At 31.8% G+C, this 20,486-nt stretch overlaps 1 protein-coding gene across 1 annotated transcript; it reads right to left on the reverse strand.

Annotated features, from left to right (window-relative positions):
- Positions 1-4,492: 4,492 nt before the first annotated feature.
- Positions 4,493-7,716, reverse strand: LOC133036916 (uncharacterized). Its single transcript, XM_061113691.1, has 2 exons — positions 7,568-7,716; positions 4,493-5,123 (listed from the first exon to the last, which is right to left on the reverse strand). The coding sequence occupies exons 1-2, from the start codon at positions 7,714-7,716 to the stop codon at positions 4,493-4,495; spliced, it is 780 nt and encodes a 259-aa protein (XP_060969674.1).
- Positions 7,717-20,486: the final 12,770 nt, after the last annotated feature.

The raw sequence follows: 20,486 nt of genomic DNA on the forward strand, positions 1-20,486 counted from the left end.
CTCAACTGATTTATTTTTCTTTTAAAAAAAATATCAAAGTTTTTAGTTTTAGTTATAGTTTAGGTTCTTTGATAAGTAACTTTTAAGAACTTTTAGAGAAAAAGATGAAGGAGAAGAAGAAAGAAGTGAATGATAGTTTTTTTCTTTTTTTTTTTCTAAAAAAAAAAAAGAAAATAATATTATTTTTAACAAATAATTATATATGTGAAAAAAATTAAATAAGGAAATAATATTCAATGGACATAAAATAAAATAATGACACATATTAAAAAAAATGACTCTTCATAAAGTCGTTTTTAATACCTTTACTCAAGCATTATCTTAAGTATTTTTGACAAATAATTATAAAAAATAAATAAAGAAAGAAATAAAATTAAATATGGACATAAAATGAAACAACCACACCCATTTAAAAAAATGACTCTATATCAAGTCATTTTTAATACTTCTACTAAAGCATTATCTAAATAATAATAATTAATAAAAATAATAAAGGTGAGTTGTGTGTTTCTTTCCGTTTATAGTATAAGGTAATAGTATTATAATTTACTAATAAGTATTAGTTAGGAGTGTTGAATTCGAATTTTATTTCTCTCCTCTTTTTCATCCCAAATTTACTATGAGCTAGCCTAATTAGTGGCTTTACTCCTCAGTTATGGCTAACTGCCATATAATGTATAAAAAAATTTGATATTTGCAAAATAGATGGAAGACTATTTTTGTTAGTTTGCAGATTAAGTTTTAACTTTTAACAATTAAGAAAGTATAATGAATCATTAAAGTTTGTGTCAACGATTTCATGTTCTTAATTAATTAAATCAAAGTGGGACCGAAAATTAGGTTAAAAGTCAATTTATTAGGGACGTCAGTCTTTCCCTTTGATTATTCTTATACAAATAGGATAAAAAGAGGGGTATGGTATGGATATACCTTTTTTTATAATTAGTGAAAGGATGACTTGTGTAATTAATAAAATGTTAAATCTATTATTGCAAGTTGCAAGCACATCATTATAATTAAATAAAATAAAAAAATAAAAAGTAAAAAGGCTAAGAACTTACACAAACATTCTAATTATAATGATGGAATAATGGCCATATCGCCCACTGGGTTCCAGAGAAATCTTACTTTTGAGTTTTGAGAACGGTTTCGTGTTTCCAAGTACTAGCTGTAGCCAGTAGCCACACGTTTCAATTTTGCTGCTTCGATCGCATTACTTTTCTGTTATAAAACATGAGTATTGTTATTACTCTCTTAAGAACCCTACACCAATAACAATGTCACTAGCCCTGACTGATTAGAAAATTTTTATATTATTTATTAAATTAAAATATATGAGATTTAATATTAAATTAGCTCAATATAGTATATTATATATTATGGTACTTGATACCTAAAGGGCAGATGTAATTGATAGGATGGGGTGGCCCGGCTCCCCTCAATTTGTAAAAATTTGCATGTAATATATGTAATGTGTAGTTTCCACTTAAAGAAAAAACTAATCTTACCTAAAGAAACTGTCAAATTATTAACATGTAAATAAACATTCCTAAAACATATATAATAAATTGATCGTGTACTATGATTATTATCTTTCTGTGTTATATATTAGTGTAAAAATAATAATGAAGAATCATAATGTTTTTACTTGCCCAATAATTAAGCTTACTATTGATTTTATCAAGAATTACACTACAGTCCCAAATTTTTCATCTTGTTGGTCTCAAAAGGACCCCAAGGTATTTAAGAGGGAATTTACCTTCAGTCATATTGACTTTCTCGAGAATATTAACTTTTCATTCTTCCTTAACTCCTTCAAAGTTATGGGACTTCGAGATGTTGGCAGACAAACCCGTTGTATCACAACATCTTTGGAAAGCATCAAACATACAATTTACTGATGTCATGTTGCCCTTGCAAAAGATAAGGAGGTCATATACTAAACATAAGTTCATCAATCTGAGATTAATCTTACACATCGGGTGAAATCTGAACCCCTTGTTGTTGGAACTCTGAGCTAAGAGTCTTGTGAGGTATTCCACGATTAGCACAAAGAGCAAAGGTGACATGGGCTCTCCTTGTCGAAAACCCTTTTCCCCTTTAAAAGATCGTTGGATAGGGCCATTCATCAAAAGGTTATAATTTGTAGTTGTCAGACAGACCATGATCCAATAGATGAATCTAGCCAGGAAGCAAAGGCTTTTGAGCAGACACTACTACAAACTGCACTTTTGGTGTCAGTTTTAAACTGGCACTTATACCTTTAGTGTCGGTTCGTAGAACTGACACCTATTCGATAGTCACAAAAAGTCAGATTTTAAGTGTCTGTTATAAACTGAGACAAATGAGTTTTGGTGTCATTTTAAAACCGACACTTAAAGTATACATAAATGTTTTTTTCTTTAGTGTCGGTTTAAAACTGAGACTAAATGAGTATTTTCGAATTAAAAAAATCATTAAAAATAAGATTTAGTAATTCCAAAATTACTAACCTTATCAAACTCATTAACATAAAAAATTTAGCATTATAACAACTGTAAAATGAACAATTTCCATTTTTAAAAACCTCTTAAAACACATAAAAAATGTACAATTTTCATAACAATTTATCAATTTCAAAGCCAGTACAAAATAAAAAATACATACATTAAACTCAATACACAAACAAATCCCAAAAATATAATTGCTAAATACAAACAATTATCAAACAAAATCAACAAAATTTGAACTAAAAATTACACTGAAATATAGAAATAAATCTTGGATCTGCGGTTCTTGCTCGTGGTGTTTAAAATTCACTTGGACAGTCGACGATCGTGGACGGACATCGTGGCCTTGGCCGTGGTTGTGCCGAGATAGAACAGAGAGGAAGAGAGATGGGCTCTGGGGTTCTCAGCTCGTGGTTTTCTAGAGTTGCTCGCCCGAGCTCCAGCGCGGCATGAAGAATAGAGGAATGCGAGAGAGAGAGAGAGAGAGAGAGAGAGAGAGAGAGAGAGAGAGAGAGAGAGAGAGAGAGAGAGAGAGAGAGAGAGAGAGAGCGGCCAGCTCGCTTAAGGCTTTGGTCTGGGCGCCGCACGAAGAAGAAGGGGTTTTGGGGTTGGTGGTTTAATCGCCACTGAGGGAGAGAGCTGGAGTTCGGGTTGGCCTTCAGTTGGGGTTTCAGCCGCACGAAAGGGTGAGGGAGAGAGCTAGGTTGGGGTTTCACTTGCAGCCACACGAGAGGGTGAGGGAGAGAGTTGGGGTTTTCTTTTAGGGTTTTCAAAATAAGGGGGAGAAAGTTTCTATTTATACCCTTTTTATTTTTTTATTCTATTTTTAAAAAAAAATGTTTCTATAGGTGTCGGTTTATAACCGAGACCAAATGATCTTTTAGTCTTCGTTATGAACTGACACTTTTACTCAATCTATATTTATATTTTTTTAAATAAATGTTTTTGGTCTCGGTTATACTTCTAGTGTCGGTCTACTAACCGACACTAAAAGTCATTATAGGTGTTAGTTATAAACCGAGACCAAAGAGTTGGAGTGGTCTTTAGTGTCAGTTTTTTAAAAAAAAAAAATGTCCCTCGAACCGACACTAAAAGTCTATTTTGTAGTAGTGAGATTTTCCACAAATAACCAATCAACAGTATCATAAGCTTTACTAAAGGCCATCTCCATGATACATCTAGCTGAAATGTTCTTCCTATTATAGCCTTTTAAAAGATCTTGAAATATCAAAATATTGTGAGCAAGTAACCTGTTTTTAATAAAGGGTCCCTGATTGTTGTGGACTAATGAAGGGAGAACTTCGGCTAATCTGGAGCAAAGCATCTTCGAGATACATTTGTACAAAGTGTTACAACATGCTATTGATCTGTAGTCACTAGCCGCCTTTGGATTCTCAATTTTTGAAATCAGCGAGATGACAATTTTATTCAAAGAGCTCGGGAGATAGCCTTTTTGGAAGAATTCAAGCACAACTAGTGATATGTCATCACCCACCTGATCCCATAAGCGTTTGAAAAAACCTGATCCGAATCCATCAAGCCCAGGACTCTTGGAAGAGTGGATGCTAAACAAAGCCTCTCTCACATCTTCCTTATGAAATGGCCTAATTAATTTAATTTATTGTTCCACATTCAGAGTTTCCCCTTGATCAATACAGCTAGTATCAAAATCATTTTTAGCAGTGCTCTTACTCCCCATAAATCTCTTAGAGTGAGCAAGGAAATGGTCAAGCAATTTCTGATAATCATCTTCTACTTGTCGACAATAGTAAAAGTTGGTACCTTATTTTCAACTCTTCTTTCCTCATGCTAGCATGAAAGTAACTAGAGTTCTCATCATTACATTTCACCCAAGTGATTTTTCTTTGCTGTTTAAGAAAGCTAGTATAGCATGGCAGAAAAGTTAGATAGTTCACCTGGCTTTGTTTCTCTTGTTGTTCCAGTAAGTTGTCAGTTGGGTTCATGGCAAGCATCTCTTGAGCTTTGATGTAAATTTCCTTAGCCTATTTAAACTCAGCAATAACATCTCCCATTGTTTTTCTGCTAAACCTTCTCAAAGTCTGTTTGACTCGAACAAGCCTCTGCATTATGCCAACAAGACTAGCTTGGTTAAGGGAATTTGTCCAACTCCTCCACACTGCTTCCTTGAAACCATGGTAGTAGAGCCAATGGTTATAGAATCTAAACGGCTTGAACCCCACAGTCTCCACATCATTACTTTTTATTACACAAAAACTGTGATCTGAAATGCACTCCCATTTAAAGCATGCCTCTATTTTGGGAAATGAAATTAGCCAAGTGTTATTAGTGAACACTCGATCAAGCTTAGAAAAAATCTTGTCACCAGCCTCATGTTTATTAGACCAAGAATAATGAACCCCCAAACATTTGAGCTCATCCACTTGACCACATGAAAGCCATTTTTGAGCATCTTCAATTTCTTTAGTTGAAATTTTCTTTCCCCCAACTCGATCTTGGAAGTTAAACATAGCATTGAAATCTCCAAAAATGATCCAAGGATCTCTAAGGTGGCAAAGATTAGAAATCTTATTCCAGAGCTCCTTTCTATCGACTAACAAATTGTAGCCATAGACAAGAGTAGCGAAAAATTCTTGTTGTAGATCACTATTATACCTGAAATTTTGCTACACTTCAGAGGATGACACATGTCAGATGGTGGAGTATGAACTACCTGGTATAATTGTTGTTGAAGGAATTTTTACAACACCGAAGATAAATTATAATAATAACAATATAGAAAATATATGCGAGTACTCAACCCAGAATGGCGAGTATTCAAATTAGGGACACAAAATACTTAGCAAAACCTGGAAATACAAAGAACACAAGAGAGTATAGTGGTTTAGTCAGATCACGGTCTGCTTAGTCCACTGTTGCAAGGATTTCTGTCTTGTCCTTATTTCACGATGGATCACTCCTTTATATACAAAGCAAGTGTCCTATGATTTACACATGGATTAAATTCATTATTAATCCGTTCATACATTGAATTATAATAATTAAACTAAAAAACGTAAACATAATAAATGAAGAACAATTTCTAGCTTAATTTACTAAATACACCAACGTATGCGACTTCTATAGTGCAAGTTGGCTATTCATATTCTTGCATAAGCTCCCAGGCTTTAAGATGCATTCGAGACTAGTCAAGTCTAGGATGTTTGCGTCCTCTTGAAGTCGCTTATATGGACAACTTATAACAAGCTGATAGAACCAAGACATGCGAGTCTGTATCGGTTTATCAAGGCTATTGGGTCAATGGGACCAGCTCACAGAATAGAGAATCGATCTCTATGTTTTTGTAGGAGGATCACGAGGATACTCGCATACACCCTAGTATATGCGAGCTTAAAACCGTACCTTGGTCCTACATTATGCAAGCCATACGAATGCAGTTAGACTCGGTCATGTTCGCATCATCTCGCTGAGTCTGGTTCAGGCGAGGTTCGTACTCAAGGGTTCTCTCATCGACATCTCATTTCTCCTCGAGGAAAGTGAATACACGTCATTTTTAATAGGAGTCCAGTCTCGAGTTTCTAGGTGAGAAAATCTCACTATAACGCATGCCCCTAGTTTCGCGATTGACAGATGAGGTCATGAGAGAAACTATAATCAAGAGGCAGGCGAAGAGATGTCACGAGGTGGTGACCTTTGGTTGTCCCATCGAGGGTTTCAAAAAATGACGGCTGTAATTATTACATTTGATCCTATTTAGGGTGCCACGTCACGAAACTCTTCGGATTTTGTGTAGGCGTGTCCGTGGATAACCATTAGATGGGATGACCTTGGGCATTCCTTTTGCCACGTGTCATAATCTCTATTAATGAGGGATAATGGTATTTAAGCTTCCTAATACGAACCCATTTCATATTTTCCCTCTCATTTCCATTTTCCTCTTCCTTTTCCTCTGAAATTTCAAAGATTCAAAACTTCCTCCAAATTTCTATCCTCCTTTCTCTAGAAACTCAAATCTTCTAAGTTTCAGAGGCAATCGCAACCGATCAAAGGGGGAATCGACGAATCTCAAGGTTAGTTTTCGAAATTACTTGCGAAATTTTCTTCTGATTTTGAGAAACAATCTGCATTTTGAATTTTAGGGAGTAGAAAAATGCATGTCATTGTAGGGAATACACATAGAGCCTTATTTCTCTGCTAAAAACTGGGTAACTCTCAGGAGAAAATTGGCCTGAAATTTGTATAACCGTGAGCTTTAGGAAGAACACTTCGAGTATTCGCATCTTTTTTGCTTGCTGTCTTGAATACTCACGAGTATTGAGATGAACATCTTGGATACTCGCGTGTATATTCTTAGGAAATCTGGGGATTTAATCATCCCAACCCGTGTTTTAGAACTTAGGGTTTTCCTTATGTTTTCTGTATGCTTTTGTTGGGAATACTGGTTAGGTCCTTCAAATGGTGGGTGTGTCACTGTAACTTAATGTTCATGCGTGCGATCGCATGTTCCTTGAGTCACTGGGACACACCCAGCCATTTGCGAGATACGGCCAATTTTCTCTTTTTCTGCTTAATCGCATGTTTTAACTAGTTGGTTTTCTCGAACCAGTGAGGATTTTCCATTGACCCAATGGTTATGCGAGAAATGCATGCTCCTTGGGACACTGGAGACTCCTCAGCTATTTCTAGAGATACGTTGCTAGTTGGATATGCGCGATGTAGTCGCATGTCATGATTGGTCAGATTCCTCGAAATGGTGGGTGTTTCCCAGTAACTCCATGGTCATGCTCAAGAACGCATGCTCCTTGGGTCATTGGGAAACTCCCAACCATTTTTTGAGGCACTCTATCAGTTGCACATGTGCAACTTACACCTTGGGAGAGTTGGCTGGATTTCTCGAAATGATGGGTGTGTCTCAATACCTTAATACTCATGTAATCGACATGGTCATTAGGTTATTGAGAGACACCCAGCCATTTCTTGAGGGGCCAAGCTAACCTTCTAAAAATTTTAAGTTGTGTTTTTCGTGCGGGTGAGGTCACTTATATTATTCTCGCACTTTCACCACACTGAAAAGATCTTCTATCTTTCAGATGAGTGACCTGTCGGATAGCCAAATGCTCGACTCAGGAGGTGGTGCTTTTGTTGACGAGTAGGATAAAGAAGATAGCTTTATACCAGCTTCACTCTCTGAAGAAGAAACCCCTATCACCAAAACTATGACTTTAGGCTCGTTATCATCCGAAGACATAGAAAGAATGGTTCAGGAACTCGTTGAACCAGGGATAATCGAGATTCGCGATAGTAAATCCACGGTGTCCGCCCGTGAAAAACCTCGTTCACTCTAGGCATGCCCCCGACATCGAAGTCGATGAAATGGGGGAAGATTGAGAGATACCTGACCGCGAGTCAGGAGAAGAGGAATATGCCGAGGGAAGCGGGACAAATTCAGTGGACAGTACTGTTGGGTTTTATGCCCTAAATAAAACTCCATTCCAATGTAATCTTTATTCTTTAAATAGCAATAAAGAAAAAGAAGTATTTTCATCACTCATTTGTGTGTCATTTGGTTCATGTTATCATTTACTTGTTTATTTGATTTATAAATTCATCCAAACCCTTATCACATTTATGTTCTTGTTTATTGTGTCGTTAGCACAGTGGAAAGTAATCAAGATTATGTGATTAAATAGATATTCCTAGATTTATCAGTACACAGGGTTTAACTGATATAACAATCTACAACATAGTTTACTTGCACCTTGGATAAGTGCTATGTTCTTTCCAGAGCATTGGTTAAAGTAAAGCTTGGGTTGGATGCATGGAGTAAGCATCGGAAGGGACCGATATTGAACTTTGATTTAGATATATTAAACTTACCGTAATGTCTATTCAATTCAATATCACCTAGTTGATCCTAGATCAAATGATCTTAATCTTGATATGGTTAGATTCAATCTCAGGAGTATTACACATGTTCTTTGATTTGATAGTTAAGCCTACTTTTGGGTCAGGGTGATACGTACATTTTGGGAACATGGTAGTGTTGGAAATATTTTACCACGATCTAGATTTTCTACCAAGTATGTTTCATTAACATCCTAATATGAATTCTAAAACAATGAAATAAACACATATAAAGTTTAGTAAACATTACATTGGGTGCAGCGGAATATAATGACTCCTTCCATTCAGATCACTAGCCCTTGATTCCTTTCTGTAGCAGAGCATAACCAAGATCTGAATCTGGATCTCTTTCTCTCCTTCATTTGATGTTGATTCTCCTTCATATTGTTTGGATTCTCCTACAGTCTTACACACTATGATTGAGATACCACTTGATGTGTGTGGGCACTACTCTATCACTCAAGGAATTTTCGAAATTTGAAGAGAAGAAAAGAGAGAGGAAAGTGGCTATGGCTTTCTCTGAAAGAAACAATGTGCAAGTCATGAGTTTCCTGAAGCCAACACTTTCTATTTATAGAATGCCATCTAGGTTTAGGTTAGAATTGTAAGGCATTAAAATAATGGAAAAATAAAATAGTAAAGGGCTTGCATAGTGGGCGGCCATATAAGGAAATTGGGCCTCACTTTGCAACTTTCCCATTTTGTTATTTTTCATTACCATTTTCTCAAAAATTGCCAATTTTCCAATTTAACCATTTAAATGCCAATTCTAAATATTTAATAACTTAAAAATAATTATTAAATAATATTGTCATTTAATATATTTATTAATTTAGACATATAAAGTCTCTTAATTAATAAATAAACCTAGAATCTCTTTTCTTTACAATTTCCCCCTTGCTTAGTGAAAATTCATAAAGTAGACATAGTCTAACTTTAGAATTATAATTGATTAATCAAAATCAATTAACTGAGTCTTACAAGCAGTATGGTCTCAACTAGTATGGGGACCATGGGCCTATAATTCTGAGCTTCCAATAAGTCGAACCGAATTTACCAAGTAAATTCCCTAACCTATTAATTCCCTATTAAATCCACACTTAGAACTTAGAATTGCACTCTAAGTCATATAGAACGCTCTGTATGTTCCACGATATAGATACGTCATTAGTTATCCATTTTTATAATCCTAATTTGATCAATGACCCTCTAATAGATGATCTACATTTAATAGGCACTAAGTTACCGTTACACCTTCAATGTATTTTATCCTTAAAACACTTAGCTCCGTATAAATGATATTTCAGCGAAGTGAAATGAGATCTCCACAATTTATCTCTATTTAGCCAAGCTCGAAGGATATCATCGTTTCACTTCTAAATTCCTATAGAAGTTATAGACTCCATATTTATGTTATCGCTCCCACTCAATTATACTATCATGTTCCCAAAATGTACGTATCACCCTGATACAAAAGTAGGCTTAACTAACAAATCAAAGAACATGTATAGTACTCTTCATATCGATCCTAATCATATCAGGATTAAGATCATTTGATCTAGGATCAACGGGTGATATTGAATGGAATAGATATTACGGTAAATTTTAATATATCTAATCAAAGTTCAATATCTGTCCCTTCCGATGTATACTCCATACATCCGATGCTGGTAAACTTTGCCAATGCCCTGGAAAGGACATAACACTTTTCCAATGTGTAAGAATACCTATCGCTGATTATCATGTCATTCTAAATCCAGTGAACTGACAAATCAGGGAATAAACTTTCGAACATATAATTAAGATTATATTCCACTGTGCTGACAACACTATAATCATTAACAAATTCATATGTTCTGGACTTAAAAAGAATTCATACATTATATATATAATCATGAAATAAATCATGTGAACCATGCAATATATAATGTTATTTTTGATCTTTATTAATAAGTGAATCTGATTATATTGAAATGAGTTTTATTTAGGGCACAAAACCCAACAAACTCCCACTTGCACTAATATAAAACAAAATGTGCATTTCAAATAATCTCAACACCTTGATATACAAATCAAGTGTAGTAGTAGTAAACTCCTCGTAATAGGATCTGCCAGGTTGAATTAAACAAAACATCTTCTCCACCATTACTCTTCCTTAATCACAAAATCCTTTATAATGTGAAATTCCTCTGTATATGTCTACTCTCTTGGGATACTGGATTCTATACTTTTGGAAACTACTTTTTGGTTATTCAGGAAGTAACACTAGTAGTTAAGACAAGTTGGAACGGTGCCACAAATGTATAGAACTTTCCTTGGACTGAATAAGTACCTTTCCTGAAACTTTAACATTCAGTCTCTCCCTGGTAGACTAAGAGACTTCAGATAGGTTTTTACACTTCTCCAAAATCGCTACTCCACCCCCAGAGTAATCACCATCTTATCAGCAGACTTTCTAGCACAAAGGTAAGTCTCGAAATCTTATGTGGTGTAGTCTAAGAGTTTTAAACACACCCTTATCGACTAACATACAGTTCCTCTTCTTAATCTTAAGGTTTAATTGATTGTCTTCCAATGTTCCTCTCCTGGATTAATCTGATATTTCCTCATTACTCCCACTCAACAGCAGATGTCTGGTCTAAGGCATACTAAAGCATATCTGAGACCTCTCACTGTTGATTTAAGAAATTCTTTCATGGCTTTATCTTTTCTGGAATATTTGAGACTTTTCCTTAGATAAATAAAATCTACGTCTAGAAGTTGTGACGCTTCTATAGATTGCCATTGGAAAGAAAATGCTTCAGCATCTTACTAAAGTAAGTTGCTTGCATTAGAGTAAGTAATTACTATGTATACCATAAGCCATAGGTTTAGATAAACTCAAACCTATAATACTAGGAACATGAAGTTTTGTTAAGTCCATTGAATAGACTTATTAACGAAAATTTCATTTTATGTCCTTGTAATAGAAAACTTTAGGTTACTCCATGTGAATGGATCAAACTATAGTTCTTTTGGCTTTCTTCTTAGTTTCTTATCTTAACAATCCATTACTTGTTTAAACTCACAAGGGATTTTAATCACTAGTGTCTTCCAAGTCATAATAAGGTGAGTTCCTAGAAACCCTCCCACTACGACAAGGTACCGTGAATTATGTCTAAGAAAACTAAATGGTATTAACCTCTTCGGTTGTGTCAAGACAACTGAGGCAGTGGGATCATCATATGTAGAATAGGATGATAGAACACTTTTGGAATCAAGAAAAAATTATCTCCTTTATTTGCTACTTTATTTTTTAGACTTAGTCATTTTCTTAGAAAAGTAGTATTTGTTTAAACAAACACTTTCTTATCTATTGACTATGGGATGTTCCACCCCTAATCTCTTAGAATAGCTAACAAATATGCAAACCATGGTTAACAGTTCTAGCTTTTCTAAAGATTTCGATTAGGTCATCCATGAATCTAGTAATGATTTACATAATCTAGTAATGATTTACATTAAGTATACAACCATTGCATCATTCTGAAATTATATTACTATAGAAGGATTCAGGCAACGAATAGTAACTTAATCAACAATATGCAAATCAAATTTCTGGGGAGGTAAGTTTGGATATAATTCAAAAAATCATGAAATTTTTCAAACATTTCAAATTTCTTTTGCATAAGGTAAAATCTAGAGTGATTGTTTTAAGAGTACAACGAAAACTCATATCCACCCCTGAATGTACATCCATCTGCGAATGAGATGAACTTACTTTCAGTGGATATAGGCATATTAACTCTTTGCAGAGAATGATCTTGTCCAAACCACTATGAACAAGATACAAATGCCATAGATTAAAAAAAATGTGGTTGTATCTTTTGATGACTTAGGTTTAGTTACATCAAAGAGTTCTTAGAATAGTGCAAGTGGATTCGGGTCACAGAATACTAAACTCATGCAGTTTGAATCCATTGAAAGAAAATGGTTATTAAACACTTGTGAAAGTGTAAATGTATAATGAGTAATTCTTTCTTGGACCACCACTACTAATTTAACTCTAAGTCTGATTTGCCCAAAGTAGGAGACTTTTAAGATTGAGCATTTATATCATTTTGGGATAGAATTTCGGGAATATAATCATATGCGTCATTTAATTTCTTAAGAGATAGATTGACATGAAATGATTTATAGACCATTCATCCAATGATATGTTATTGAGTTAATTCGAAATGAATAAGCTAAGAGGAATTAGGATAATTTCGTATTTAAATAAGAATCCAACGATGCTTCGATTAGCGAGAGTCAAAGTAATCTTATTTATATAACCTTCTTGTTTCATATTGTAAATACTAGTCTAAGGTGTCATCAATTGATGAACAGCTAGATGTTACATTTACAATATTTATCTTTCGAGATCTAACACTATTATGTTTGTCTAATGGTGACAATCCATTAGGAATTTATCCCATTAGAACAACAAACCAAGTTAGACCAACAATGAAGATTCGAAATTAAACTACAATTTAATAACAGAAAATAACATGGTTCAATATAAATTCGTACACAATTCAGAAATTATTAAACATATAGCAAGTAGGAATGACAAGTGAAAATACTAAAACATACAATCCTAAATAATTTCCAAGGTCTTCAACAAACTGATATCAGTGTCGCGTTTAGGCGAGAGTCAGTGATACCATCCATTGAATAGAGTTGTCAGCTCATCTAAAATGATAAACATTCTAGCAACCTTTTATTCGATCAAGATTGGAATCCAGTGTTGTCCCCTTTAGGCGAGAGTCAAGGCTATTCTATCTTATGAGCTTCCACCTTTGTTTCATACTTTTGTAAGTCAAATACAGTCGCCACCATTAGAGTGATCAATACTATATAAAACACTTACAAATAATATTATTTTTCGAGATTCTACGGCGTTAAATTGCTAATGAACGTTCCTCCACTAGGGAGGATTACTCAATAAAACAAGAACTATGTAGAACCAACAATGGAGATCGAATGTCCTTATAATAATAAAGCTCATTATTTAAAGCGTATTTTCTTTTAATATTTATTTTAATCAATTTATTTTAAATATATATTTATTTAATTAAAATTTCCAATTTAGAATGAAAAATTCTAAATATAAATTTTAATTTAATATTTATAAATTATACTTAGATGGATATGAAAATAACATGAATTATTTCCATCTTAGTGATAATTTCCAATAAATATTTAGAAAATTATTCAATTTAAGTTGTTTCAAAATTAATTTAAATTAATTTACAACACAAATTTAATTTTCTTATAAATATATATTGCATTTCTAAAATTGAATTATATAAAAATACTACTTTCGAAAAATGCTTTAAAATAAAATAAAATAAATCCCTGAAAAATTATTCTAATTTTATGTTGGCCCAAAATTAATAAAAAATTAATTTACAACAAAAATATAATTTTCCTATTTAATTAAATATTTAAAAAAAATTTCAAATATTCAAGTATCATCATTAAGAATCAACTTAAATATTAATTTTCTATTTAATTAAATACACTAGAAAAATACTTCAAGCAAAACAGATAATAACTATCTAGACTTTCATTGACTAATTAATTCAATTTCTAATTATAATATATTTTAGTTCATTTATTTTAATTAATCATTAAATGAAAAAATCATTGATTTAAGTTGGTCCAAAATTAAAATAAATAATTTTAAACTTTAATCTATTTTTGAAATAAAATTCAAAATTTCTACATTAAAGAAATGCAATTTCGAAATTGTGGGAAAAAGATTAATAAAATAAAATATATTTTGAAAATTATTCAAATTTAAGTTATTCTGAAATAATATTCCAAACTTAAGATAATTTTCAACTTTAATTAAATAACATGAAAATAACAATAAATAAGTATCATGATGAAAATCAACTTAGATATTGAAATTTTCAATTTAATTAAATGTATTAAATTCAAGAAATAAATAATTAAGTATAAAGGAAACTTAATTATTAATTATAGTTTAATACTAGAAAAATATACTAAACTTAGATTGTACCAAAATTAATTATTAAACAATTAATTTCACAATCAATGATATTTTCCTATTTAATATTAGAAATAATAACTAGTATAGAAATAACTATCTAGAATATATATCATTTAACTAAGTATCTTTTCAAGATTTGGAAAATATCTAATTTAAGTTGTTATAGAAAAAATCTATAATAACCAACTTAAAAGTTTTCCAAATAAATTCTAATTAAATATCAAAATTAAGTGGTAACTACTTAATTTAAGAATGTTCCATTTTAAGTTTGAAATCAACTTTAAAAAAATATCTTAAGAATCTTCAATAACCAATTCTTAGAATTCTTCAACTTAATATTAAATTCAAAAGATATTCAAATTTAAGTTAATAAGGAAAATTAGTTAGAAATAACTAATTTATAACTTAAATAGGAATATTTAATGAAATAATTAAAGTAAGTTTCAAGAAGAATCTAGTTAGTTATAATTCTATATTTAATGAAATACAAGAAAAATACAATAGTTTATCTAGAAATTAATTCATTAAACTAAGTGTGTTTTTCTTAAATTAATTTCAAAAAAAATTTGAAATTAATTATGTTGCTAATCAATTTTATTAGGTTAAACTAATTTAATTAACCTAGCACAGTTATCCAAATCAGGCAAATGGGCTTTCACAGTTGGGGTAGTTCATGTGAAACATATAGGCTCACACAGGCATACAGATTTGGATGGATCCTATCATGTTACTAGGTCATACACAGATGAAAGAAGAATGTAAAATTTACCTGTTACAAATTATTTACTTGACCTATTGACAATTGAACCATGGGTTAAAATCACATCATTGGATCTGTCAACAAGTTAACCATGGCAATTTAGATCAAGCAATAATAGGTTTTAGAAAAACTTACAAATAATCTAAAACACATACTCCTGCAACAAGTTAGATTGGATAGTTGGATGTAGGATTTATTTAATTTAAAATATTAATTTCGAAAATAATAAATAAATAAAAAAAATATTTTTCAGTTTTAAGTAAAATAAAATAATATTTAAAATTAAACCTACAATTTTTGAAAAATTAGGTTTCTACTAACCTAAATATCATTTCAAAAAAAAATTGCTAACCACCTTTTAAATTTTCATGTTATTTTATAAATTAAATATTCAATAAAATAAAATGATAAATACATACCTTTTTTTGATTATATAATTTCAGTTAAGTAAAAATAACAAAATTTAAAAGTTAGCTAAAATATCTTATTTCCTTTTAAAATACTATGATTATAGTATTCTTATTTCAAATCTAAATAAGGTCAAATTACTTAAAATAGAATATTTATTATAAAATGAATTTAATATCTGACCTTACATTTAAAATTAAGATAAAATAATCAATTTTTTTTTTTTTTAAAAAAAAAAGGTAAGCAAAAATTGATTTTTACCTATTTTCAAAATCAAATTACACTAATATCTAAAATTAATTTTTAAAAAAATTAATTTATTTCTGATAATTAGATTTGAAATATGAAAATTAAAAATCAAAATGCAAAACTACACAAAAAATCGGAAGTTAATTCCATGAAATAGCATGAAAAATCGAAGAAAAACAAAAAAAATTTCTGTACGGACGGTATGCAAAGCACACCATCCAGGTGCACATCCTTGGGTGTAAGGGGATGCTTGGGCGCACAAAGGGTGCTGCCAGCAGCCAGCCACGCGCACAAGGGTGTGTCACCACCCCCGATTTTTTCAAAACTTCAAAAAATCATAACTAATTCAAATAAAATAGAAATTGAGTTCTGTAAAAAAGTGAATTGCTTAATTTTTTCCATACTATCAATAAAAATAATTCCAGAAACGAAGATTCAATTATTTTTCCCAAAATTTCACAAACATCAATCAATCATCAATACAACACATAGATCAACATGAAACCATCCAAATCAACACATATCATCGTTTTAATTCATATTTCATGAAAGTAAATTATTATCATGGCTCTGGTGCCAGTTGTTGGAAATATTTTACCAGGATCTAGATTTACTACCAAGTATGTTTCATTAACATCCTAATATGAATTCTAAAATAATGAAATAAACACATATAAAGTTTAGTAAACCTTACATTGGGTGCAACGGAATATAATGACTCCTTCCATTCAGATCTCTAGCCCTTGATTCCTTTCTGTAGCAGAGCATAATCAAGATCTAAATCTGGATCTCTTTCTCTCCGTCCTTTGATGCTGATTCTCCTTCTTATTGTTTGGATTCTCCTACAGTCTTACACACTATGATTGAGATACCACTTGATGTGTGTGGGCACTACTCTATCACTCAAGGAATTTTCGAAATTTGAAGAGAAGAAAAGAGAGAGGAAACTGGCTATGGCTTTCCTTGAAAGAAATAATGTGCAAGTCATGAGTTTCCTGAAGCCAACACTTTCTATTTATAGAATGCCATGTAGGTTTAGGTTAGAATTGTATGGCATTAAAATAATAGAAAAATAAAATGGTAAAGGGCTTGCATAGTGGGCGGCCATATAAGGAAATTGGGCCTCACTTTGCAACTTTCCCATTTTGTTATTTTTCATTCCCATTTTATCAAAAATTGCAAATTTTCCAATTTAACCATTTAAATGTCAATTCTAATTATTTAATAACTTAAAAATAATTATTAAATAATATTGTCATTTAATATATTTATTAATTTAGACATATAAAGTCTCTTAATGAATAAATAAACCTAGAATCTCTTTTCTTTACAATTTCGCCCTTGCTTAATGAAAATTCATAAAGTAGACATAGTCTAACTTTAGAATTATAATTGATTAATCAAAATCAATTAACTGAGTCTTACAAGCAGTATGGTCTCAACTAGTATGGGGACCATGGGCCTATATTTCTGAGCTTCCAATAAGTCGAACCGAATTTACCAAGTAAATTTCCTAACTTATTAATTCCTTATTGAATCCACACTTAGAACTTGGAATTGCACTCTCAGTCATATAGAACGCTCTATATGTTCCACGATATAGATACGTCATTAGTTATCCATTGTTATTATCCTAATTTGATCAATGACCCTCTAATAGATGATCTACATTGAATAGGCACTAAGTTACCGTTACAACTTCAATGTATTTGATCCTTAAAACACTTAGCTCCGTATAAATGATATTTCAGCGAAGTGAAATGAGATCTCCACCATTTATCTCTATTTAGCCAAGCTCGAAGGATATCATCGTTTCACTTCTAAATTCATATAGAAGTTATAGACTTCATATTTATGTTAGCGCTCCCACTCAATTATACTATCATGTTCCCAAAATGTACGTATCACCCTGACCCAAAAGTAGGCTTAACTAACGAATCAAAGAACATGTATAGTACTCTTGAAATCGAACCTAATCATATCAGGATTAAGATCATTTGATCTAGGATCAACGGGTGATATTGAATTGAATAGATATTACGGTAAACTTTAATATATCTAATCAAAGTTCAATATCGGTCCCTTCCGATGTATACTCCATACATCCGATGATGGTAAACTTTGCCAATGCCCTGGAAAGGACATAACACTTTTCCAATGTGTAAGAATACCTATCGCTGATTATCATGTCATTCTAAATCCTGTGAACTGACAAATCAGGGAATAAACTTTCGAACATATAATTAAGAATATATTCCACTGTGCTGACAACACTATAATCATTAACAAATTCATATGTTCTGGACTTAAAAAGAATTCATACATTATATATATAATCATGAAATAAATCATATGAACCATACAACATAAAATGTTATTTCTAATCTTTATTAATAAGTAAATATGATTATATTGAAATGAGTTTTATTTAGGGCACAAAACCCAACAAGAGTGCAATTGAGTGGGAGCGATAAACATAAATATGGAATCTATAGCTTCTATCTGGCAAATAGTAAGTGAAATGATGATTTCCTTCGAGCTTAGCTAAACAGAGATAAATGGTTGAGTACTCATTTCAGTTTGCTAAAATATCATTTATACGGGGCTAAGTGTTTAAAGGATAAAATACATTGAAGGGTGTAACGGTAATTTGATCCGTGTATATAAATCATCTATAGAGGATCATTGATCAAATTGGGATTATAACAATGGATTAATTAATAGCGTATCTATATGGTGGAACATATAGAGCGTTCTATATAACTGAGAGTGCAATTCTAAGTTCTATGCGTGGATGCAACAAGGAATTAATAAGTTAGTGAATTTACTTGGTAAGTTCTTTGTCTGCTTATTGGAAGCTCGGATATATAGGCCCATGGTCCCCATACTAGTTGAGATAATACTACTTGTAAGACTTAGGTAATTGATTTTGATTAATCAATTATAAGTCTAAAATTAGACTATGTCTAGTTTGTGAATTTTCACTAAGCAAGGGAAAAATTGTAAAGATAGAGTTTCTAGGGTACATTTGTTAATTAAGAGACTTTGGTTAGTCTAATTAATAAATATATTAAATGACATTATTATTTAATAATTAATTTTTTAGTTATTAAATGATTGAAATTGGCATTTAAATGGTTAAGTTAGAAAATTGGCGTTTTTGATAAAATGAGATGTAAAAATGATAAAATAACAAAATTGCAAAATTGGGGCCCAATATCCTAAGCTCAGGCTGGCCACTTATGTAGGTTTTTATCATTTATTTTTTTATTATTTTAATGCCAAATAATTCTAACCTAACCCTAGGTGGCATCCTATAAATAGGTAGTGATGGCTTCAGGAAAAAGATGATGCATCTTATTCCTTCAAAGAAGAACTGAGTGCCTTCTCTCCCTAACCTAGCCGCCACCCTCTCTCCTCTTTCTTCACTTCTAAAAACCAAACCCTTGAGTGATAGAGTGAGTGCCCACACACATCAAGTTGTACCTCAATCATAGTGTGGAAGATCGTGAAGAATCCAGATTCAATAGAAGGACATTGGGGCTCAGATCTTGGTGATACTCTGCGACAGAAAGGATACAAGGGTTAGAGATCTGAGTGGAAGGAGACGTCATATTCCACTGCAACCACTGTAAGGTTTCTCATACTTTATATGTGTTTATTAAATATTGTTTTAGAAGTTCATATTTAGGATGTTAAACAACATACTTGTTAGTAAATCTAAGATCCTGGTAAAATATTTTCAACAACTGGCCTCAGAGCCATGGTAATTGATTTACTTCCAAGAAATTTGGACTTAAAACGATTTGTGTATGATTTGGATGGTTTCATGTTGATCTGTGTGTTATATGATGATTGATTGATGCTTGTAAATTTTTATGAAAAATAATTGAATTTTCGTTTCTGGAATTATTTTTGTTGAATCATTTGGAAAAAAATTAAGCAATTTACTTTTTTACAGAACTTAATTTTTATTTTATTTGAATTAGTTATAATTTTTTGAAGTTTTGAAAAAAGATAGAGTGGTCACTCACCCTCACGCGCGCGGAACCGAGTTTCTCTCGGTCAGGAGCGTGTTCGGACAAGCATCTGTCCGAGCGACACGCCCAGGGATGTCTGAATTCCCCTCTGCGTGCGCGGAAATCATGCCAGCAGCCCCTGGCGCCGAGTTTTCTCGGCTGATCACTTTGTGGGCGCGCGCGGATGTGTATGCAACGCATACCATCCGTACAGCTTACATTTTTTTTTTTTTCGATTTTCTTCGATTTTTCATGCTATTTCATGGAATTAATTTCTGATTTTTTGTGTAGTTTTGTATTTGATTTTTACTTTTCATATTTCAAATCTAATTACCAGAATTAAATTAATTGGAATTTTTAAATTAATTTAAGATATTAGTGTAATTTGAACTTGAAAATAGGTAAAAATCTATTTTTTTTTCTTAATTAATTATCTTATTTTAAAATTTGATTATTTTATCTTATTTTTAAATTTAAGGTTAGATATTAATATTTTTTTTATATAATTCTATTTTTTTTTTAAATAATTGAGCTTATTTAAATTTAAAATAAGATTATTATAATCATGATATTTTGAATAGAAATAAGATATTATGCTAACTTTTAAATTTTGTTATTTTTTATTTAAATTAAATTAT

This window comes from Cannabis sativa, chromosome 4, assembly GCF_029168945.1.
Source record: "Cannabis sativa cultivar Pink pepper isolate KNU-18-1 chromosome 4, ASM2916894v1, whole genome shotgun sequence".
In the NCBI taxonomy this organism is placed as follows: Eukaryota; Viridiplantae; Streptophyta; class Magnoliopsida; order Rosales; family Cannabaceae; genus Cannabis; species Cannabis sativa.

Coding starts and splice junctions, on each gene's coding strand:
- LOC133036916 (XM_061113691.1), bottom strand. CDS start 7,716: ATGTCTTCGGATGATAACGAGCCTAAAGTCATAGTTTTGGTGATAGGG. Junction 5,124..7,567: donor AGCATTTGGCTATCCGACAG/GTCACTCATCTG, acceptor GCAAAATTTCAG/GTATAATAGTGATCTACAAC.